The sequence below is a fragment of the Aegilops tauschii genome, chromosome 6 (assembly GCF_002575655.3).
Source record: "Aegilops tauschii subsp. strangulata cultivar AL8/78 chromosome 6, Aet v6.0, whole genome shotgun sequence".
NCBI lineage: Eukaryota > Viridiplantae > Streptophyta > Magnoliopsida > Poales > Poaceae > Aegilops > Aegilops tauschii.
Genome location: NC_053040.3, coordinates 449,513,275 through 449,536,167, shown reverse-complemented (window position 1 = coordinate 449,536,167; position 22,893 = coordinate 449,513,275). Strand labels below are relative to the sequence as shown.

The 22,893-nt window shown below is 47.0% G+C and overlaps 3 protein-coding genes and 1 non-coding gene across 6 annotated transcripts; all 4 read left to right on the top strand.

Moving 5' to 3' along the window:
* Positions 1–1,572: 1,572 nt before the first annotated feature.
* Positions 1,573–3,993, top strand: LOC109741400 (uncharacterized). Of its 2 annotated transcripts, XR_005760679.2 has the most exons (4): positions 1,573–2,064; positions 2,148–3,221; positions 3,492–3,548; positions 3,763–3,993. It is a non-coding gene; the product is annotated as an uncharacterized protein (transcript). The 2 variants fall into 2 exon arrangements; XR_005760678.2 differs by having other exon boundaries at positions 3,492–3,993.
* A 974-nt stretch (positions 3,994–4,967) lies between these two features.
* LOC120961805 (growth-regulating factor 1) lies at positions 4,968–7,258 on the top strand. The gene is made up of 3 exons (XM_020300487.4): positions 4,968–5,615; positions 5,725–6,729; positions 6,812–7,258. The coding sequence occupies exons 1-3, from the start codon at positions 5,384–5,386 to the stop codon at positions 6,817–6,819; spliced, it is 1,245 nt and encodes a 414-aa protein (XP_020156076.1). The 5' UTR covers positions 4,968–5,383; the 3' UTR covers positions 6,820–7,258.
* A 3,039-nt stretch (positions 7,259–10,297) lies between these two features.
* On the top strand, positions 10,298–12,708 carry LOC109741393 (ubiquitin-like protein ATG12). 2 transcript variants are annotated; one of them, XM_045230086.2, is made up of 5 exons: positions 10,298–10,860; positions 10,946–11,004; positions 11,766–11,834; positions 11,918–11,995; positions 12,458–12,708. In XM_045230086.2, the coding sequence occupies exons 1-5, from the start codon at positions 10,833–10,835 to the stop codon at positions 12,515–12,517; spliced, it is 294 nt and encodes a 97-aa protein (XP_045086021.1). In that variant the 5' UTR covers positions 10,298–10,832; the 3' UTR covers positions 12,518–12,708. The 2 variants fall into 2 exon arrangements, with proteins under 2 accessions (XP_045086021.1, XP_045086020.1); XM_045230085.2 differs by lacking the exon at positions 12,458–12,708 and having other exon boundaries at positions 11,918–12,280.
* Positions 12,709–17,368: 4,660 nt separating this feature from the next.
* Positions 17,369–19,770, top strand: LOC109741401 (ubiquitin-like protein ATG12). Its single transcript, XM_020300490.3, has 5 exons — positions 17,369–17,540; positions 17,633–17,691; positions 18,663–18,731; positions 18,815–18,877; positions 19,389–19,770. Exons 1-5 carry the CDS (start codon positions 17,513–17,515, stop codon positions 19,446–19,448), a joined length of 279 nt encoding a protein of 92 aa, XP_020156079.1. The 5' UTR covers positions 17,369–17,512; the 3' UTR covers positions 19,449–19,770.
* The last annotated feature ends 3,123 nt before the right edge of the window (positions 19,771–22,893 follow it).

Below are 22,893 nucleotides of genomic sequence, written 5' to 3'. Positions count from 1 at the left end.
GGACTAATGCGGCTGGCACTCGGACTGTCCTGTACCTCGGTTCGTTGCCGGCATTAAATGTTATAGCCGTGTCGTTCCAAGGGTTTATTGCTGCGATTTGGCAGACTTCGGCGAGGTCGCGAAGTGCCCTTTTGCGCTTGTTGTTTGAAGCGAATGTTTCAAAGATCGTCAATACTCTTGTGTCGTCGTTTTCTGGAGGGTGCTGCTCTGGGGTGTCTTTGATAAGGATTTCCTCACCGCTCTTGGCTACCTGCCGGAGTATCCAACATGCTCTAAGGTTGTGGGTTGCCACGATATCTTGTGTCGTGTGTATTTTGCATGGGCCGTCGAGCCATCCCTCCAGAACGGTGCCGTGTCGCGTAATGGGTTTATGTTTCTTGACTGTTGGACTGGGCGTGCCACGGGGGTGCGCCCTTTTCGCCTGTAGGAGGAGTTGAGTTGGGAGCGACGGTTCCCCGCAAGCTGCCTGAGTTTTCCAGGCGCTTTCCATCGCGTTGTACTTCTGTATGATAGTTGCTAAGTCAGCGAACTTCAGTATGCGGCGGCGATTGATGGCGTTGAGGATTCCTTCATCCGTGCAGTTGTTGCAGAACACTGATATCGCGTCCTTGTCGCGGCAATCTTTTACCTTGTTTTTTACAATGAGGAATCTGGCCCAGAAGTGGTGGACCGTTTCCTGAGACTGTTGTTTTATGCTCATGAGAGCGTCTATGTCCGGGTGGGTGGGTGGAATTAAATCCGAACCCCAACCTGGTCGATTATTCGGAGTCTGAAGACCTTCCAGACTCAACAGTCCGGGCTCCGGAGTATCTTCTGATTATTTAGGATTGCCGTCTGATTCTATGTTCGGAGGGCTGGTCGCATCCTTTCGCTGGTGAGTATCCGGTTCTTCCTGATCGGCGATCCGAACATAGTCCGTCTTCGATATAGAAGAAGACTCGCCGTCCTGCTCCTCGACTACCGCTATCTGGTGGGTGACCGGTGGAGTTTTGATTTCTCCTTGATCGGTTTTAGGCCCGATCCGATCGTAATCTGTGGCGATTCCCAAAGCGGAGATACGATCTAGGAGCTCGTTTAAGGACGAAAACTCTGCCGGATCCATCTGTTTGCAGTGTTTGGAGTTGATGTGAAGGGGGTTTTCGATGGCCCGAGAGGTCATCGTCGGCTCAACGGCCGAACGGGCGATCATGGTAAAGTCGCCCGGCCGGAGGTTTGGCCTCGGGCCAGGACTCCCCCGGAGGTGATGTTGTCTTTAAGGACAAGGCGAGCCATCGAACCTTTCGTCGACGTCACAGTGGAACTCTCAATGGAAGCACCAATGTCAGTGTCAAAACCGGCGGATCTCGGGTAGGGGGTCCCGAACTGTGCGTCTAGGATCGATGGTTACAGGAGACAGGGGACACGATGTTTACCCAGGTTCGGGCCCTCTCTATGGAGGTAATACCCTACTTCCTGCTTGATTGATCTTGATGAATATGAGGGTTACAAGAGTTGATCTACCACGAGATCGTAATGGCTAAACCCTAGAAGTCTAGCCTGTATGACTATGGTAATGAGTATATCCTTTCCGGACTACACCCTCCGGTTTATATAGACACCGGGGGGATCTAGGGTTACATAGAGTCGGTTACATAGGAAGGAATCTTCATAGTTGATCGCCAAGCGTGCCTTCCACGCCAAGGAGAGTCCAATCCGGACACGGGTAGAGTCTTCGGCCTTCATGTCTTCACAGCCCACCAGTCCGGCCCATGGATAACAGGCCGGACGCCCGAGGACCCCTTAGTCCAGGACTCCCTCAGCCACCACCACAACCATCTCCACCATCCATGCTCCTCCAGTGCCCTGACAAGCTCTGTTATCTTCTCCTGTACCTCCTTCAATTCCTCTCCCCCAATATCTGAACACCGGAACGACGGGGAGCGGGCAGAAGAGGTGCCTGCTGGTGGTGATGGCCTCCTCGTCGATTGCGGTGGCGCAGACGACGTCAACGGGCGGGGCCAACCAATCGAGGGCGACATCCAAGGACCTCATCACGCTCAACGGTTCCGCCGCCTTATTTCTTCAGTATGCACGCGCCTCCTCCCGACCCCTCTTCCCCTCCACCACTCTCAGTGTCTTATCGAGTGATTCGATTAATTCGATGGCAGGTTACGCGGCAAACGGGAGCGGCACTGTCATGAAATCCATGAGCGAAGACATCCAAAATGATTATTCCAACCATAGATTGCTGGCTGCAATGCGTGACCATTTCGGGTCAGTAAATTGTGTGAGATGGGCTAAGCATGGGCGCTATCTTGCTTCAGTATCAGATGAACAAGCATTCAAGCTATCCTAATTCATTGAAAGGAAAGCTGGTTCTGGTACATCTGAGTTTGGATGTGGAAGAGAGGATAAATACAAGCTACTTCTACAGCCTTCTTACTTTCAGAGGAGTGGACTGCCATCATATATGGGATAAAATTATTCCTAATAAGCATTGAGTATTCCTTTGGCTAGCTTTCAGAGGAAGATTAAATACCAAGGACAACATGATCAAGAAGAGCTGGACTGCCGTCGTTCAGCATGATGGATGTGATATTTGCCCGCTGCTGAAACCGTTAGCCACATCATGCTGAGATGCAAATTATCTGATGTTATTTGGCAGAAGGCTGGACTTTGGGCATCGGCCAAATCATCCCGAGTAATTACTGAGTTTTTTCTCTCAGCTGCGGATTGTAATTTATTTGGTAAGCTTTGGCACATCTTCTTCGCAGCATGCTCGGTCTCTTTGTGGACGGCTTGGAACGCTAGAGTGTTTGACAACTGTTTTTGGTCTGTGGCTCGAATGCTCGCTGAGTTGGCTGAACTCATCACACTCTGGAGCTCGCATGCTGTCAGAGAGGAAGACCGACATACTATGTTGTCTTGGGCAAATTCACTGAGATAGTTGTTGATCACCGAAACTTATTTCTTTCTCTCTTTCTTTTGCCTTTCGCCTTTGTAAAGCATCCTGTTCAGCGGTCTGGTGATAACCGGTCACACTGTTTTGTGTGGCGCTAATATCACCTTCATGTAATTGACTCCGGTCACCCAGGCTCACGCATGCTTTGAATGCATAAGGTAGAAAGCGATAATACCTTTTTATTCAAAAGAAAAAGAGTTTGGATGTGGAGAGCCCGCAGATGTAGAAAATTGGAAGGTCGTTATGGCCTCAACCCTCAAGGAGGCATGCTTAGGATGTGGTAATTAACTTCCAAAGTTTCAGTCTAGCTCTCTCTCTTTCCAATTTTTTGGAAGCACAATCAAAACTTGAATTGTTACTTGCAATTCTTATGTCTTACCTATTAAACATGTTTCTGTTTCTTATGCCTAAAAGTAGGTGGATCTAATGTGGTAATTATCTGCCAAATTTCAGAGCTGTCTTTTCTTTCTAAAATTTTGAATTGTTACCTGCGATGCTTAGTTCTTTGTACTATTAATCATGTACCTGATTCTTGTATATTTTCATGCAGCTGCAGAAGACGGATGCGAAGATGTCGAGCATGTGGCCCTGCGCACAAGAGAATACAGTGAGTCCATACAATCCAATTTCCTTACTCTGTAGACTCCAGGTGCCTCTTGATTCACCTTTTTTTACATTCCATAGAAGATAAGGAAAGACATGTTTTTCAGTTTTGATGTGCCATGAACTTACAATTTTTTTACTGGAACTATACAAGGCTTCAAAATTCAGTTATCAGAATATGAATTAATCCTAGATAACATATGCTATTGGTCTGGCAGCTTACTGCCATAAAAGTTGTGCTCTGAAGGGGTGCGAGGACTGCTAGGGATGTACAGGGTATGACACGTGGAGAGGGTGCTTCCAATTGGTAATTCAAACTCCGGAAAACACAAATTCTCTCACATTATTACAGGAAGTGTTGCTAAATCACGACAGTTTAGAAGTACGTTACTGAATGTACTGAACCACATGTTACTAGTGATCATGAATTGTGGAAACTTGATGATTATTATTATTATTATTATATATATATATATATATATATATATATATATATATATATATATATATATATATATATATATAACCAAATTTTGCTAGCCCGCTTGCCGTAAGTTTGTTTCACCAACAGATAGTTGTATGTATGCATAGGTATGCAGCGCATTGCTCTGTTCCAAAGTGTGTGCCTGTCTAATTTTAATTTGATATTGTGTGTGCGTGCCTGTCTAATTTGCTGTTGTATGTGATTTGGTATGTCATTGTGCGTTCCTACTATCCTAAGGATTGCTGCCAAATTTTTTGTTGTTCGTTCAGGTTCTTTCAATACTGCACCTGCTTCCTCTTCCTCTGCTTCGAATCGATCTTTCGTAGGTACGAACCATGATCTTTAAGCTCATGCATGTTCACTGTTTTCTGCAGAATTCGCGAATAAGTAAAACCTATATAGTGGATCGGACATTCTGTTTCCACTTCTCTACATCATGCTGCCCACCAAGCATGGATATTCACATGTACCGATTTGATTGATCCTATGTGCTACTTCACATTATCAGCTAAGTTTATACACTGTCCCTAAAGGCCTAAGCCCAAATCGATGTTAATTCCCTGGGCAATTTTTTCTTCTAATACACCGTGGCAAAAATTTATCACCCAGGGTCAAACTCACAGTACTTCACTTTATACCTTCAATGCTTCTAATACACCTACCGATGCTATATCGTTGTGGGCGTGGCATTTTAGTTTCTTCCTCAGGTGATGTTCCAATATAATATGTTCCATCAAGAATTGCATGTACATGTGCTGCTATACTGATCCAAAAAGGAAAGTAAAAAGGGCGTTCATCAACCTGGCACCGCCCAGACGCTCCTCAAGCGGCGCGCCACGGGCGCGCCCCAACTACTAGTGACAAAGTACAGGTAGCATTTTTCATGAAACTAAATCACACCTTTTAGAAAATCAACTTGACACACAAGAGCCTAGATATGGCTGACGTGCACACGAGGTGCACTGTCGTAGATACTTTTTGGCATAGGACGACCTGAACTGTGGATCGTTTGAATGGGTTCCTCGGCGACACAGATCACCAACGGTGAAGCCACCGTACTGTAGAATCCCACGTTAGCGGACCCTCCAACTTTTGGTTGGCCACGCCACGGGACGGGAACGGTTTCCGTGACTGCGCGCGTCAGCCCTCCTGCTTCCTCCGTCCCACTACAAAACCCCCCAGCCTCCCGACCTAGTGCTCCTCTCCATTCACCACCTCTCCCTCCTCACAAGAGCATCGCCATTCTCAACAACCGCACCACGTCGATCGCCAAGGTCCGCGCCTCACAACGACAGCGTAGCTAGCTAGCGAGGTTGCTGTGTTCGGGCAGCCGAGCGGGGTACGAGCCGGAGACGATGATGATGATGGGTGGTCGCGCGGGGGCCGGCGGCGTCGGGGCAGGCGGGGGGCGGTGCCCGTTCACGGCGACGCAGTGGCAGGAGCTTGAGCACCAGGCACTCATCTACAAGTACATGGCCTCCGGCGTGCCCATCCCCTCCGACCTCCTCCTCCCGCTCCGCCGCAGCTTCCTCCTCGACTCCGCCCTCGCCACCTCCCCCTCCCTCGCCTTCCCTCCCCAGGCCGCACGTACGTACCGCGTCTTCTTCACCAACTTATTTCTTCGATTTGCTTCCATGTCGGCCTTGCTTGCATGCATGTACGTGTTGATACTGACTCGTGATGGACGGTGTTGCAGTTGGCTGGGGTTGCTTTGGCATGGGGTTCGGCCGGAAGGCGGAGGACCCGGAGCCGGGGCGGTGCCGGCGGACGGACGGCAAGAAGTGGCGCTGCTCCAAGGAGGCGTACCCGGACTCCAAGTACTGCGAGAAGCACATGCACCGCGGCAAGAACCGTTCAAGAAAGCCTGTGGAAATGTCCTTGGCCACGCCCCCGCCGCCGCCTTCCTCCTCGGCCTCCTCCTCCTCCTCCAACGTCCACTCCGCCGTCAACGTCGCCACCACCACCTCCTCCCCCGCACCGTCCTACCACCGCCACGCCGCCGCGACTCACGACACGACGCCCTACCACGCGCTCTACGGCGGCCCCTACTCCTCCGCCGGCCGCCAGCAGCACGCTAGCGCCTACCACCACGCCGCGCAGGTCAGCCCGTTCCACCTGCACCTCGACACCACCCACCCGCACCCGCCGCCGTCCTACTACTCCAGCATGGACCACAGCAAGGACAGCTACGCCTACGGGCACAGCGTCAAGGAGGTGCACGGCGGCGGCGAGCACGCCTTCTTCTCCTCCGACGTCACCACCGACAGGGACCATCACCACCACCACCATCAGCACCAACACCACGCTAGCGCCGGCGGCAACGGCCAGTGGCAGTTCAAGCAGCTCGGCGGCATGGAGCCGAAGCAGCATAACCCAACGTCGCTCTTCCCCGGCTGCGGCGGCTACGGCAACAACGCGGCCTACGCCATCGACCTGTCCAGCAAAGAAGAGGACGAGGAGAAGGAGAGGCGGCAGCAGCAGCAGCACTGCTTCCTGCTGGGCGCCGACCTGAGGCTCGACAAGCCGTCGTCGGGGCACGGCGACTCCGCCGACCAGAAGCCTCTCCGGCCCTTCTTCGACGAGTGGCCGCACGAGAAGACCGGGAGCAAGGGGTCGTGGATGGGGCTCGAGGGGGAGACGCAGCTCTCCATCTCCATCGCCAACGAACTCCCCATCACCACCACCTCCCGCTACCACCATGGTACGTTCGCCTCTTCTTCTCTTACACTTTGAAACTAGCCATTAGTTTCCTTGGCTCAATGGTTCGCTTTCACGATCTGCAGGTGAATGATCCCAAGTCCCAACGAGAAGACCGAGAACGAAGCTGCAACGAGAGACCATCTCCACGAAGAACACGCACGTACGGAGCGAATCCATTGGCCCTTTCCCGGCGTGCTACTCCAGCTGCATGCCACCGAGACCTGGACCAGCTAGCTATCTTGACTCTCGAGGCATGCATGCACAGTTCGAGTGCTGAAGATCTTGAAAGGCCGGAACCTACTACGACCATCATTTTCATTTCTTCTTCCTTCTCCTTCATTTGTAATCGTTGCTTTGGTCGAGTGTAACATTTCCGCAACATCCATGGAGTGGCGAGGCTACTATGTTGAGGCAATCTGAATCTTTCATTAGCGGAATAGATTTTCTTTTTTCCTTGCAGTACCACCTGTGATATCAATATCATGAGATGCTAGCTTGCGAGCTGAGCCGAGCGTGTTGGCTTTAGTTAACATCCTTTTTCTTTTCTCTTTCTGATTCCTCTGTGAGTCTGTCTGAGATGGTTTGTCACATCTGCTGATTCTGCCCAAAGCTCAGAAGCCCGCCCACACCACACACACACACTGCTCAGCATCAGCAGCTTTACTTTATGCTCCCTGAGACGCTCGTACAGTACTTATTTAGGACAATACAGTACGCCAACTCGGTCACACCATGCCTCTGATAAGCGCTAAACATATTGTTACTTTTCCCTCCACGACTGACCTTTTGGCATGGTCTTTGCTTTGCTCCTGTCAAGCGCAGGCCTCCTACGCTCTCTAGTCTCTACCGTTTCTTTCGTGATGTCACGTCACTGGCTAGAGCTAGGTTTCAGTGCGTGCTCTACACGCTGCATGGCAAGTCCAAGCTCTATTCAGCCGTTTCTCATTCAGTCGCTGCGAGAAGCTGGCTGGGTGCAGTGTCACTGGCCGAGCTGCAGGGGGAGGAGGAGACTGACAACGACTCCTGGGCTGGGCTGGGCGAATTGAATGGCTGGTGGTGGCAGTGGCAGCCGCAGTGCAATTGCTGCCGGCCGGCCAGCCAGCCCAGCCCCTGAGACGATGTCAGGGCGTGTGTCAGGCGTTGCGCCCATGCGACGGATTGACCGATCTAGGCTCAGATTTGCTGAGTGCTGACCGGCGTCCTGCATCTGCATGCCAGCGCTGCGTGGCCCCTGCATGCATGCATGCATGCGCTCCACAGTGGGTTTGGGTAGGTCGCTGTCTGCCGTAGCACGTCCCCAGACCCCAGCGGTGCGCCGTGACAGTGTCGCGAGTCATGGGCGCATGTACCGGCTGTGCCGTATGCGTCCCTGCCCCGTGGGCCAGCCATTGCGTACGGCAACACTGTATGTAGCCAGTCGTCCCTACGGTGGCCGCAGCTCGAACCCTTTCAAATGCACATCAATTTGGAGAAACTTGCTAGTCGTAGTACCACTTCTAGGGTTAATGGATCGATCCGTTTTCTTCTGGCCGGCAGTTCGTACGACCCGAGCAAGAGGTTAAATTGATTTCAGTGCGTAACCACGAGTTTGTTGGCCGAAACGGCCAAGAAACCGGTCAGTACGCGTCAGTCGGCCGTACGTACGCGGCCACTAAAACATTAGCCCGATGGTAGCATCTCTGCGCCAGCGGCGCCGATTAAACAACGTCGCACGGCCACCGCGCACAAAGCGCCGCTGCCACGCACGCACGCACGCACGCACGGTCCGTTCAACAGCGAGCCGAGACCGGCCCGTGCGCGGCCACCTGCAGCGCAGCGACGAATCTGCAGCCTGCCGGCAGGGCTCACGTGAGGACGCACGAGGAGGAGGCGCTCGACGACGGGTCCCGGCGAGCGGTGGCGGTGGTGGGCGTACGGCGCCGTGTCTCCGCCGTGCCCGTGCACGCATCAGCATCATGTACGTATGTATGTCGCCGTGTTAACTGAACCGTGATGGAGAAAGCGGCCTTGGCCGCTTTGGAGATGGTTAGCAATGGCGCCACCGCATTATTGTGCTGCTGACACTGTCCCCTCCCTCCCTCTCCCCAGATGCTGCGCCATGGTCCTGGCTGCCATTTCCGTGTAAGCTTCGCATGTGCTGGCCTGCCTGGGCTGGTCTCTGATCCCTGCCTGGTGTGGCGCGTAGTATATTGGCGTGGTGACCACTGATTTGTTTTTGCTTCCCTGTTTGGAGCGGGAGGTTCAATGGCGCTGCATGTCTGCATCATGGTATGGGCAGGCACCTGCACCGGCCCCCGCGACACGGTTGCGGGAAAGAAACCCAGGAGATCCATCCACGGAGAGCATGTCTGGTTCCTTTGATGATTATAATCAGAAAGCTGTTACGGTTTCTACGGTGCTTGGTGTGGCAGCACCATTATCGTGTTCTTTCGGTTTGCGACGCATGATCGATCGACGTAGCAGCTCAAGTGTTTTTTCTCCTCGTGTGTGTAGAGATCATATCATGCCAGAACACGTTTAAAGCTTTTGCCTGCACTAGTTCAAGCAGCTGTGTGCACTGATTATTATGAAGGTGCCGAGGCTACAGGGGGTTCAAGTCAAAGGGCGACAGGCAGATCAAGGGCCAGCTGAGCTGATCAGCGGCAAGCAAAAAACAATGGTGATTAGCTAGGAAAGCGACTGTCATGTTGATGGGCAACCTAGAACTCTGGGATCCTGTCAGGGGCAAACCGGCTAAACAACCGTCATGCGCGGTGAATTAGTAGTAGCTGGTACTAGCTAGACATGCCGATTTAACTAACCCGGCTGCGCAGTCTGACACCTCGGGATAGCGAGCCCTGCAACGTGCTCACCGCAGGCGCAGGGAAGCCGGTAGCGGTAGCTCGCGGCCACGACCCTTTCCTCCTTTGAATACTCGGAGCAGGAGGTCGGTGTGGCGCCGAGATCCCTGCCTCGCCGCGTCGTCACCGCACGCGTTAGTTAGTACTGTAGTACGTCAGTTTAGTTTAAATTTTGAACCCTCTGCGTCTGTTTTCTTGGGTTATTTTGTCAGCTCAGGGGGATCCGATGCGGGCAGAGGATGTATTTATCTCGGTTTCCCATGCTCCATCGCCAGTGTCGCGGCTCGTCAGGGCGCTTAAACTAGGCGTCGTAATCTAACCAATAATACTGTACTACTATTAAGCTGCGTCGATCGGGCCTGGGGCTCTGGGTGCTGGCGCAGGTGCAGTGCAGGAGTATCAATCGATGTTCAGACACGTACGCGCCTGCACATTGTCAGCTAAGTCAGTGGTGCCCTCCAACTTGGCGAGATGCTGCTAGTGGCTCCAATGGCTTTGCTTCTACCATCGGTGCTAGTAGTACTACTGTGCAGCTGTGACAGACTGAAAGCCTCTGACAGAACGAGGATTAGGGCGTGGCCTGCTTAGTTGGTTTGCCTCAGGAGCTGTTTGGTTCTAGGCCTAGGAGTCCCACACTTTGCCATACAATATTGCCGAACTTATCTAAGGTTAGTTCTTCAAAATGAGAGTCATAAGTTGGCAAGCCTAAGGGAATCTTACCATATTTTTTGTGTGTATGTGATGTGGGATTATAGTGTGGTTTGCCTAAGATGTGGCTTGAGCCAAACACACACCTAAGTTGGTCAATCTCTGGCCTGTTTTCGCTGCTCCTTCAAGCATGTCTTGTGCAGGCAGCACTGCAGCTCGACACCGGACGTGTGTTCCTCTTTTTTTTTCTTGAGGGGTGTGTGTTGCTCTTGCTTCAGAAAAAGATCACATGAAAGTAGCGTATGACAGCCCGTTTGTGATGGCTTCCAGGCCTTAGTGGGCCTGTGAGGCCCCTTTAGACGTACCCGCTGAGCCTTCTTCGGCCCAGAGAGTACTGATTGAAAAACCATCTCCCCGGGAACTGGGTTTGCTTACGGACCCGGTCTGCGAATACGCAACGGAGGAGAACTGATTGTTCGTGAGCTCATCGCAGGCCTACCGCCTACGTATATATGTATCCCCGGCCGCTCGGTTTCTTGTGATTATCACGGGATCGCGTCGCCGAACAGGACCTCCGGAATCCCCCTCATCGCCCTCCACCGCCACCCCGGCTCCGATGGCCGGCTCCGACGATGATCAGAAAGGTCTGCGACTCTCGCCAGTCTCATCCGCCGATCTGCTCTGCCTTGCGGGCATAATAAGTCCTCTTGTTGCTGTGGAATTTTGCAGTCGTGGTGTGCTTACGCTCGCTCGGCAGCGCGCCGATGCTGAGGCGAAACAAGTTCAAGGTGCGGCTCCCATCTCGTCGACGTTCCTCTTTTTTCCCCTTCTAATTCTTGTTCCTGCCCGCCCCTAGTTCCCTGTTTAGTGGAATCGTGGTTTCGGTTTTACTCGGGTCTCGGGATATTCTCTAGTAAATTTAGTCAGCGAATTCAGATAAAAAATTCACCAATAATAGTATTAGTAGCCAGATGTATCCTCGCTAAGAAACCACGACTACAAGTACTGAAAATAAAAGTACAAAGAACACTAAAAATAAAAGTTACATTCAGATTCGTAAACCACGTAGCCACGACTACAAGTACTGAAGCGAGCGGAAGGCACGCCGCCGCCGTTGCTCCTCCCTCATCAGAGACGGGTAACCATTGTTGTAGTAACAGACGGGCATATTTTTCATACATTGATTGTTACTTGTAGCAATCTCGTCTGCTTGCTGGTTGTGGTAGGTAGTCAATGTCGCAGGTTGAAAACCTTGCTAGGACCTGCACTTGGTTGTCACCAACTAGAAGGGCGACTCTTAACATGAAATTGACTAATGGATATATGGACTTCATAATGGATTTAATGTTTACTTTAACCTAGCCTGAGTTACGGTAGTCCCGGGGATACATTAGTAGCCTTGTAGTGGCTACTTCAATTGGCTGGCTTTACTGAAATTCTGCTATTATTTGTGTCTTGTCTTTGAAATTGGATTGTGAACTGTTTACATTGTGTTGCACGCAATGAACTTTCATTAATTTGTTGCTTGTGTATCTGTATCTGCTGCTAGATTTCGGGACGAGAGAAATTCTCGAAGATTATCGAATTTCTTCGCGGACAACTTCAGAAGGATACGCTGGTACAAATATAGTTGCGAGTTTGATGGAAATGCAATCCATGACATTCTAAATTTTCACTGACAGTTTTCTATGTTGCCCACAGTTTGTCTATGTCCACAGTGCATTTTCACTAAACCCATTTTCACCAAAACCAGACGAGCTGCTAATCGACTTATATAATGTAAGATTCTGCATTCTATCTACTTATAAATACGTTGTTGCATCTTCATCCTTAGCACACACTTGCATATGATGTGTCTTTACATCATCAATAGTACCTTAATAATTCTCTTGCTTGGGTAATCATTTATTTATCACCCCGATTGCCACTCTAGGATTTGTCGCCCTTTATGTTAATGAGCCACATTTCAGTGAGACATGGATTCACTGGGCTGTTAAATTTGCGAATAGTAGATTCTTGCTTAAATCTCTAGTTGGCAAAATTAGATACAAAGTCTTGGATCTTGATACTTGCTAATTAGATTTATATCTTCCAAGGAATGTATGGTTTGCACACATATACTATCTTTTAATGGATTCCTTAGTTACCGAGCATCATTTGTCATTGCCATTGACTTCATGTTATTTGAGGGGCATATATTGGAGAAGAAGATTGCTAATGTTCTTTATGTTAACTCTGCAGAATTTTGCTATGGACGGAAATCTTGTGGTATCTTATGCTTTTTGGGCACCGTGGGGTTAAAATTTTGGACTTGCGGGAATAATTGAGTGGATTGAGAAGGACGTTTAAAATTCGTCAGCTTGTGTATACTTGGAGTTGTAGTGTTGGTCACTCCAAGAGGCACTGTAAAGTTCCTTGCATATATCAATGAAAGTAAAGGTTCATGGCTTGCGCGAAAACATATCTAATGCATACTTCCCCCCTACATTAGGCATCTAGTTCTGCCAATACATCACAAACATGTAAAAAAAATCATGTGATGCTAAAACATATATGCTCATAAGCTTTTAATTAAAATTTGCAACAAAATTAGTAGTTTCTTGTTGGACCTATTATGCATGTGTTCCCTCTTGCTACTATAAATTTCAAGTTTTTCATTGAGTAGTTTCATTGTCTTGAACTAAAATAGCATGTGCCCGGGCAACATTTTAGTTGATAATTATTTTTATTACTCAACTTCTTATATGAAGTAAAAGTACATAATTTTAGAGTCTATAGAAAAAATCAAACCGTTCCCATAGGATGCATAGATATACAAATTTAGCATGTCATTTCCCAAGTGAAATATTACAACAAAAATCTGAGATTTTTGTCGTGTCATATCCTTTTATTCAAAAAAGGTACTCCCTCCGATCGGAATTAATTGAAGCAACCTCTATTCACATGAAAATCTAGCAATCTCTCTTACCTACAAAGGTATGTGAAACTGCCATGTTAATGGATCTTGAAATTTGACTGAATTAATAGTATTATATCTATCTACTTAGATAATTATAATTAAGTTTGAGAGCTTTTGTTAAATTAGACATAATGAAATTTAGGGTTTAATCTGAATCAATGTACATGAGTCAAACTACTATATTAACTGATATTGTAGTACTAAATGATTCTCAGTGTGGTATTATGGCTTCAATTTTCCAATGGGATGTTCATTTTTTAGATTGTTTTTATTTTGTTTGTTATTTATCACCACGTACAAAATTGATCTGCAGCTAATGATTCTTTGATGTGCGAATTTTAGAGCTCATCTGCTGGTTCAGTGACAGACATTGGTCTGTCGTAGATTGTTTTCCGTGTCACTTTCGTTTGATCGCGTCTTCATTTTCCCCGTAGGATGTGTGAACTGTGACTTGTTATATCTTCTTGTGCTAGAAGCCTTAACTCAAGACTACCTTTGTTAATCTAGATTTTTTGTACATTGTTCGCCCCAAGAGAAGTCATTTTTTAATATATATATATATATCTTTTTTTACATCCTTGATGTCTTGAGTAGCTCTTGATATCGTGTTGTTGCAAAGTCAGGTGTAATTGATATCGTCATGATATTAATATATATTATCCTTTTTGAGAAAAAAAAACACAATGACACACATATACATAGATGATCAGGTACATTTTTACCTAATTCATGGGAAAATCAATTCACTTCAACATGTGTTCATTTTTCTATCAAAAAAACTTATTTTTCAAAAACACTATTTTGTAGCAACTTCTAGTTACCTCTTATTTATTGTGCTTTAAATATATTTACTAGTAGGCTACAAAGTTTTTCTTAAAATAAAAGACATGCAAAGTTCAAATCGCTAGTCTGCTCACAGTATTTTGCATGTGAGTCGACGGGTTGTGTCCATGTGTCGATACAAAAGTTCAGACTTGGCTTGCCCTCGGTCATTCACTAGTAGTCTAGTACGTTCACCTGCAACACATGTCTCAAACAATTCATGTAAAATTCATGTGATTTTAAAGTTTTGAATTCGTATTCCAAAGGATTCAGAAAATAAAAGAAGGCACGACCATGAGAAATCGGTGCACAATGATATACATTTTTAAAGCATACCACCAACTAAAATTGTGTATTTAAGTTTAGAAGTGAAAGCAGAAGTATGCATATAAACTTTTAGAGTTATACAAATTTTTAGACACGAAGGAACATGGAGTGAACCAACAAAGAAATAAAAATATGTGACAATGTTGGGCACAACCGTACACTCATAAGTCAACCCTGACTCTAAAATACCTTCTCTCTCCCTCTTTCTCTATAGTAAAGGCCGCAGGGGACGAGAAAAATATGTCGGTGCCGTCTTCGTCGACTCCTTGCCCTCGAGGGCCTTGTGCTCGCCGGGGGGCAAGGGTCGTCAAAAACGTCGTTTGGCCATGTATAGTTGTAGTCTAGTTCTAGACTTTGTAGCTAGGGTTTCTGTTGTGCGTAGCGCCGCTCCAACGACGTTGACGGCGGTGCCGAATAATCTGCCTCTAGACCGTGCTCCGATGTCGTGTCTCCTGTGGTGGCCGGCGTTGGATCTAGGAGGAGGGCTTTCCGGGCAAGGCTGGCGAGGCAGCCACTTCGACATCGATGCGTCTGCCGCTTTGGCTCTAGCGGAGGAAGCAGAGTCGCGACGTCTTCTCTGCCTCCTGTTCACCACCCTCGGTTGGTGAGATGCTCGGTGTTCGCGGTGATCTAGCTATGGCGACAGATCCTCCTTTGGGGTGCTCATCCTTCGTGACCGATGCTTTCATCACTTCCCCTTGTGGCTTCCCGTCTGACGTTAAAATGTTTGCCAGGCTCCGGTTGCGGAGCGGCAGTGCGAGGGCGCGCCATCACGCCATCCTGAAGTTTGGGTTTGTGTTCTCCTTGTTCTTCCTTGTAATCTTCTTCTTTGGTGTGGGTTCAAATGCAATCCTGGTTGTTAATTGTGAGCTTTGGGCTCCTTTCGCCAAATTAGTCAATGGAAGTTCTTTTGAGGCTTAGAGCATCTCCAAACACACAACGGGCATTGGGCTTCATTCGCTGGCCTACGGTTCGTTCTTTCCTTCCGTGACCGGTTTCCGGTTGTATAAACGCACGTAACGTTTTCATGCCGGTTTTCCACCTTTTTACCTATTTGTTTTTCTTTGTTTTGGAAGGAAAAATACTTTAAAAGAAATTTAAAAGGTTCAAGATTTTTTCAATTTTTTTGACGGATTTGAAAAATGTTTATCAATTCATAAAATATTCATGAATATGAAAAAACTGTTAATGAGTATGGAAAATGTCTGTGAATTTGAAACAATCTCCATGAATTGGAAAAAGTTTGCAAAATTGAAAAAAAATCTTAATGAATTCAAAAAATCTTTGTGAATTTTAAAAATGGTCTTGATTTGGAAAAATATTCAGAAAATGGCTATGATTTAAGAAATGTCCTTGAATTAAAAAATGCGAATTCAAAATATAAATGAATTTATAAATTCTTATAAACTTGAAAAAGGTTCAGGATTTCAAAAAATGCTCATAAATACCGATAATGTCATGAATTCAAAAAAATGCCAGAGAATGTGAAAAGTTTATAAGTTTTAAAAATTTCCGTGAATACGAAAATGACCGTGAATTCGAAAAATGCTCTCGAACTAGGAAAAGTGTTCGTGAATTCACGAATTGTGCACGAATAAAAAAACATTTGCAATTTTAGAAATTATTAGCAAATTTAGAAAGATGTATACGAATTAGAATAATTTTTGCAATTTTAAAAATTGTTCATTTACAAAAAGATCTATTATTTCAAAAAATTCAAATTAGAAAATGTTCATGTATTGAAAAAAGGTTTGCGTATTAAAAAATTGTTCATAATTATTTTTAAAAACTAATTCTATTTATTTTGAATAGCAAAATATTCTTGACTTTTCAACATGTTTATGAATTAAAAGAAAATATTTTTAGTTCAAAAAAAATCATGAATTCAAAAAATGTTCCCAAATTCAAAATTTGATTATTTTTTGGAAAAATGGTCATGAATTCGAAAAAAATTCTAAATTTAAAAATACTACAAAATAACTAAAAATACAAAATAACCAGAAGAAACCCAACTAGAGTAAACATAGGAAAAAACCCAGTTCGAAGAAGGTTCTAGAGCCTTCCTGAAACAAAGGTAGAAAGACACATGATGATAAATCCTAAATATGGGTTGTCCCACATGCTATGCCAGCGCTCGGGGCATGGGGATGGATGTGTGTTTGAATGTGGCATTGTTGCTTGGTAGTGGACAATGTGTTGATTCACAAAAGTGTCAAGTACCCCTAAAAAAAGTTTCAAGTGAAAGTAGCGTATAGCAACCGGTTTGCAATGTGAATTGACTTTCATGCCTTAGTGGGCCTGAGAGGCCCACTTTATACGTACCCGTCGGCCCCTTCGGTTCAATGTACTGATTGATACCTTCTACTGGCATTGGGTTTCCTCTACGTATTATTCTCATCTATTGATAGACCGAACACCGTCTCGCCTCTGGCACTTTCGTTAGCGGAGTGGCCCAATAGGTGCGCTGCTTCTTGGAGCAGTTTTTGGAATTTCTATGGACCAGTTATAGAAGCTTCCGCACGTTTTTATGCGTGTTTTCTGCATTGGTTTTCTTCTTTTTGGGGGGATTTTATGTTCGTTTTTACACATGTATTCAATTTTTTTCATAAATGCAATGAATATTTTTAAAATCACGCAAAATATTGTTTTAGTGTTTAAATGTGAAAAAATGTTTTTTGAATGACACAATTTTTTTTCCAAAACTCCAAGAATAAAAATTTACATTGGATCAACATTTTTTTAATGTCACGAACATATTCTTCAAATGTGTGGACAATTTTTTAATGACATGAAGATTGTTTACAGAATACATGAACATTTTATTAATGCATGATAAACTTTTGACAATTTTTTAATTATTTATTAAAAAATATTTCGAATATTTCGAAATATAAACAAATAATAAAAAATGAAGGATCGTAAACAAAGGAGAAAGAAACGAACGAACGTAACATCTTAATGGGCTGGCCCAGTCGTGATCTTGAGGCGAGACTTAGACGCGCCCGTCGGCCCTTCGGCCCAGAATACTGATTTGATACCTTCTCCTGGCACTGGGTTTGCTTACGGACCGGTCTGCTGCTAATAATCCCCAACGGAGAAGGCAGGGGTTGTTCATCAGTTCATCGCGTCGCCGAGCAGGACCTCCCGAATCCCCCTCCTCGTCCTCCTCAGCCTCCCCAGCTGCTCCGATGGCGGCCTCCGAGGCTGAGCAGAAAGGTTTGCGCCCCCCGCCCATGGTTTCCATCGTCTCCTGCGCTGCTCTTTTCCCCACGGGTTTAATTTCTCTTTGTTCGCGTGGAATCTTGCAGTCGTGGTGCACGTCCGCTCGGCCGGCAACGCGCCGATACTGAAGCAAGACAAGTTCAAGGTGCGGCTCTCGTTTCGCCCCCCCCTCCTTCTTTTCTTTTAATCTTGTTCCTGCCTGCAAACAGCCTCTGCCTAGTGGAATCGAGGTTTCGGTTCTGCACGGATCTTGGGGTTTTCTCCGGTGAATTTTGTCAGCGAATTCAGATGAGCTGATGAAAACTTTTCTAGCGGTAGGCTAGTAGCCGCCGGATGTTTAGGTACTATCTCTGCGTAGATGGGGACAATGAAACCTAGCATATTCTTCACCCCTTGATTGATGGTTCCTTGCAGCAGTTTGGTCTGCTTGCTGGTTGTGGAAGATGTATTTGGTGAACTCAATGTCGCAAGTTAGAAACCTTGGTAGGACCTTCTCTTGGTTGTAACTAACTAGAAGAGCAACTTCGACAGGAAATTGAGTACTTTACCTGTTAAGGAATTCAGATAAACTGATGGACTTTTCTAGTAGTAGGCTAGTAGCCGCCGGATGTTTTAGGTACTATCTCTGCCTAGATGGGGAGAATGAAACCGAGAATTTTTCACCCCTTGATGGATTGGTGGTTCCTTGTAGTTGTTGCATTTTGGTCTGCTTACTAGTTGTGAAAATACAGTATTTGATGAACTGAATGTCGCAAGTTGGAAACCTTGCTAGGACCTGCTCTTGGTTGTAACCAATTAGAAGAGAAACTCTAGCAGGAAATTGAGTACTTTGTCTGTTCCTATGGCTCATAGATACTATATGAACATTACGGAGGATCTATGTTAACCTAGCCTTAGTTACAGCAGTACCGGGGATACATTTAGTAGTATTATAGTGGCTACTTCAATTGGTTCGCTTATTGATATACCACTACTTCAATTTGTTGACTTTACTGAAATCCTGCTATCCTTTGTGTTTGGCCTTGAAATTGGGTTATGAACTTTGAACTGTTTACCTTGTGTTGCACGCCATGAACTCCATTAATCTGTGGCTTGTGTATCTGTGTCTCCATCTAGATTTCAGGACGAGATAAATTCTTGAGGGTTATTGAATTTCTTCGTCGACAACTTCATCAGGATACACTGGTAGGAATATAGTCGTGAGTTTGATGCAAATTTGATCCATGACACCCTAGGTTTTCACTGACAGTTTTCTATGTTGCCCACAGTTTGTCTATGTCAACAGTTCGTTTTCTCCAAGCCCAGACGAGCTGATAATTGACTTGTATAATGTAAGATTCTGGATTCTATCTACTTATTAACATATTTTATTACATCTCCATCCTTTAATGATTAATGTGTACACTCATGTATGATGTATGTTTATGTCATCAATTAGCACCTGAATAATTCCTTTCTTGGGAAATCATTTATTTAGTATCACCCCGAAGATTGACACTCTAGGATTTGTCAACCTTTTTATGTGATTGTCACCCTTTGTCTTAATGAGCCACATTCCACTGAGACACAGGGTAATGACTCCTAGAGTGTCTATCACTGGATTGGTTAATTGGCGACTAGCTGTATTTCTTTCTTAAATCTCTAGTTGGCAAACTTACATAATACAAAGTCTTAGATCTTTATATCTGCCCAAGAATGTGTGGTTCGTATGCATATACTATATTTTTCATGGATTCCTTAGTTTCCAAGCATCATTTGTTGTTGCCATTGACTTTCTGTTATTTCAGAAGGCATATTAATGAAGAAGAATGCTGGTCATGTTCTTATGTTATAACTCTGCAGAATTTTGCAATAGACGGGAAGCTTGTGGTAAACTATGCTTTGTCGGCAGCGTGGGGTTAAAAGATTGGATTTGCGGGAAGAATCGAAAAGGCTGTTTGAAATTTGACCATTTTACCGTGTATAGCTGGAGTTGTAGTTGGTCAGTCAAAGAGGCACTAGCTCTCATATGTTGATGAAAGTAAAGGTTCTTGCGAGACTGCCTTTTCTGGCATTGAACTGTCCAAGTGCCTCTCTCTCTCTCCCTCTCTCCCTCCCTCCCTCCCTCCCTCTCAGTATGTTTATTGGTTCTTGATTCATGTCGTGTGTGTGATAGGGCCTAGAGGAACGGGATTTTTACCTAGGAGCAAATTTGGGTTTTTAATCGTAGATTGGATTTGGTTCAGGGCGGCGATGGTATTTTTTCGTAAGTTTTCTTATAGTGGTATTTATATTTGCTCTGTCGTGAGTTGTATTTTTTCTTCTCATAACAGGGTACTGAACCACTTTGAAGTTGTACGAAAGAAATCGTTTTGCCAATAAGGTTTTGGGGGTCAAATCAATGGCTGGGATTAAGTTTACTAAGGGTTATAATTTGTTTACTAAGGAGTAGGTTAGTACTGAAAAAATGTTTAGGATTATAAAAATCTGACGGTTGTGGTGTACGAACCAAAAGAAGGTCCATCAAATATACCTTTTTGATCTTTTTATAGTGCATCTCCTTTTTTTTTGTGGTATTGGGTTTTTAATATGTACTTCCTCTGCACCAAATTAATTAGAGTTCTAGGTTTGTCCTAATTTACAAAGTACATTAACATCTACAACACCAAATTACTTGCATTTGGTGTTTTTAAAAATATTTTTTCATTTCATATATAATTGATGTTGTAGATCTTAGCTTTTTTTTAGACTTGGTCAAACTTTAAAAAGATTGATTTAGAACACACGCAAAACTTCAATTAATTTGAAACAAAAGGAGAAATAGGTATACACTTGACAAAAGATAGATATGCATCTTGTAGATCTTGGGGTTAGGGCAGATGTCACACACTCACATGCCTCTCTACTTATTCAAATGTTTCGACAGCTTGATTCCCGCATAATTAATTTCCCGTGAAACGTTTAACTTATAGTGCTACTATTCACCTCCGTGGTTGTGTGTTACATATGCAAGGATGAACTTGTCAACTGTGCAAAAAGGAAATAAATTTTAAAACATCAAGAAAAGAACAAATTTGTGAGAAAAAGGGACAAGCCCAACGATGTATGCAGCCCCGTGCAAAAAAGAATAGAAAACACAAGAACTCAAAAGGAAAAATCTACATGAATCTTTGCATAAATTCAAACAGTTAGAGCAACTCCAAAGGCCGACCCATTTCGTTCGCCTGCGTCCGTTTGAGTCGGTACGGACAAAAGTGGCGGTCCAACGCGCCGACCCAAACCCAAATCACGTCCGTGTCGTGTCCGCGCCGATGTATTTGCGGCCCAAATTTGCGCCTCAAATGCGTCGGCGCGGACGCCGAACAGACGCGTCGCGCGCCTTCTCGCTATCCGTCGCATCCCCACATGGCGGCCGTCCAACTACCCGCTGCCCACGCGGTCAGCTTAATTTATGACGACGGGCCCACGCGTCAGCGACGGCGCTCGTCCTTTTTTTAAGCCGACCGTGCGGCGGGGCCGTCCTCATCCAAACTCGCCGTCCACATCTGCCAACCTTTGCTCCCTCGTCGCCGGCAAACCCTAGCCACCACAACCACAGCGAGATGGGCCTCTTCTCCGGCGCCAGCGGCAGCAAGGCCAAGGGCAAGTCCCCCACCACCCCTTTCCCCTCGGAGTTCCTTCCGCCTCCGCCTCGCCGGCAGAGGCAGCGCGTGAACGTGCCAGTGCACCAGGCGGAGTGGCACTGGCAGCACCGCCAGCCTCTGCCGTATCCCGACGTGACGCTGCCGCACGACTGGCATGTGGATCCAGATAGGATCCCATTGCCGGCGGCGCCGCGGACGGCTCGTGCTCACGCGGAGGAGGTGCAGCACCGGCGGGCGCTACTGACGCCGGAGCAGCGCCGCGACCCCGCCTACGCAACCGACTCGCCCAACTGGGCGAGGTGGTTTGCCTTCGAGCACGAGGAGGCGAGGCGACGGGGCGTGCGCGAGATCGACCGGAGGTCGCCGCCACCGGCGCTCGTCGTCCGCGAGGAGGACCAGGCGGCGGAGGACGCCTACCAGGCGGCCCTTGCGGCCGTCTACCGGGAGAGCGAGGAGGACGAGCGGCGCAGGGCGGAGGCGGAAGAGGAGGCTCGGTACGAGGCGGCAATGGCGCAGGCCCTTGCCATCTCCGCCGTGGGCGACAGCGTGGTGCCGCCGATGGCCCCGCCGTCCCCCATCAAGCCGGAGCCGGAGCCGGAGCCGTCCCCCATCGAGCGCTACTCCTGGACGGGAGTAGTGTGCGAGTGGGTACGCGTGCCGCCGGTCTGGATGGGAGCGACGCCGGCGCAGGAGCAGGCGTACCTCGAGCCCTGGCGCAAGATCAGGCTGGCCGAGGAGCGCCGTCGTGGCGAGTACGAGGAGATGCTCGAGCGCGACCTCAAGGAGGAGCGGCGCGAGGCCGAGGAGGAGGCGCGCCAGCCCGCGGCTGCACAGGCGGCCGCACCCCCCCCCCCCGGGCCGGCACTGCCTGCGCCGGCATAGCCCGACATGACGGCGCTCTGGAACACGGCGTTCGCCTGGGCCGGGCCGGCGCCGACGCTCATCGACCTCACGGACCCCGAGGACGACGACGACGCCTAGGGCAGGCGCCGCCTCGTAGTTTAGGCTGTTTTTATTTTTTTTAAATGCAAATGTGGACGCGTGGACTCTCGCCGGCCTTCGTGGCCGGCTTTAATGTTTAATTAATGTTGTCTCTCTTTTTTAATATGCATGCGTTCATTTTTTTTTGCGCCGTTAAAATGGGTTTAGGCCAGCGTTGGGCGCACGCGCCGACCCGAATGCGGAAGTGGACATCCGTGTCCATCTGGCCAACCCAAACGGACAAAAAGCGGACGAAATCGCCGTCCAATTGGGTCGGCCCGTTGGAGTTGCTCTTATATTAACAAGTCCATATTACTTCCCTAAAAAAAAAAACAAGTCCATATTACCAGGAAGAAAATCCATTTACTAGCATCCATGTGGCAGATCTTGGGGCGCGGCCGGACAAATTTGACCGGATGCGGACGCCAATAGGGTGTGTGTCACTCTCTCCCTCTCTGTAAAAAATGGTGGGTGGCACACATTCACACGCCTGTGCTTATTACTTCCTTCGTTCCTAAATATAAGTCTTTAAAAAGATTTCACTATGGACTACGTACAAAGAAAATGAGTAAATCATACTCTAAAATGCATCTATATACATACGTATGTGGTCCATAGTGGAATCTCCATGTAGACTTATATTTAAAAACGGAGGGAGTATTATTGAAATGTTGCGTCAGCAAGATTCCCGCATAATTAATTTTCTCGTGAAGCGTTTAAACTATACTTACTGCTACTATCGA

What these genes read in the sequence shown, in the direction of transcription:
- LOC109741401 (XM_020300490.3), top strand. Translation starts at nt 17,513, where the DNA reads ATGGCGGCCTCCGAGGCTGAGCAGAAAG. An exon ending in AACTTCATCAGGATACACTG is followed by an intron (nt 18,732 to 18,814) that starts GTAGGAATATAG and finishes TGTTGCCCACAG; the next exon opens with TTTGTCTATGTCAACAGTTC. An exon ending in TGATAATTGACTTGTATAAT is followed by an intron (nt 18,878 to 19,388) that starts GTAAGATTCTGG and finishes ATAACTCTGCAG; the next exon opens with AATTTTGCAATAGACGGGAA.
- LOC109741393 (XM_045230085.2), top strand. Translation starts at nt 10,833, where the DNA reads ATGGCCGGCTCCGACGATGATCAGAAAG. An exon ending in TGAGGCGAAACAAGTTCAAG is followed by an intron (nt 11,005 to 11,765) that starts GTGCGGCTCCCA and finishes ATCTGCTGCTAG; the next exon opens with ATTTCGGGACGAGAGAAATT. An exon ending in AACTTCAGAAGGATACGCTG is followed by an intron (nt 11,835 to 11,917) that starts GTACAAATATAG and finishes TGTTGCCCACAG; the next exon opens with TTTGTCTATGTCCACAGTGC.
- LOC120961805 (XM_020300487.4), top strand. Translation starts at nt 5,384, where the DNA reads ATGATGATGATGGGTGGTCGCGCGGGGGCCGGCGGCGTCGGGGCAGGC. An exon ending in CTTCCCTCCCCAGGCCGCAC is followed by an intron (nt 5,616 to 5,724) that starts GTACGTACCGCG and finishes ACGGTGTTGCAG; the next exon opens with TTGGCTGGGGTTGCTTTGGC.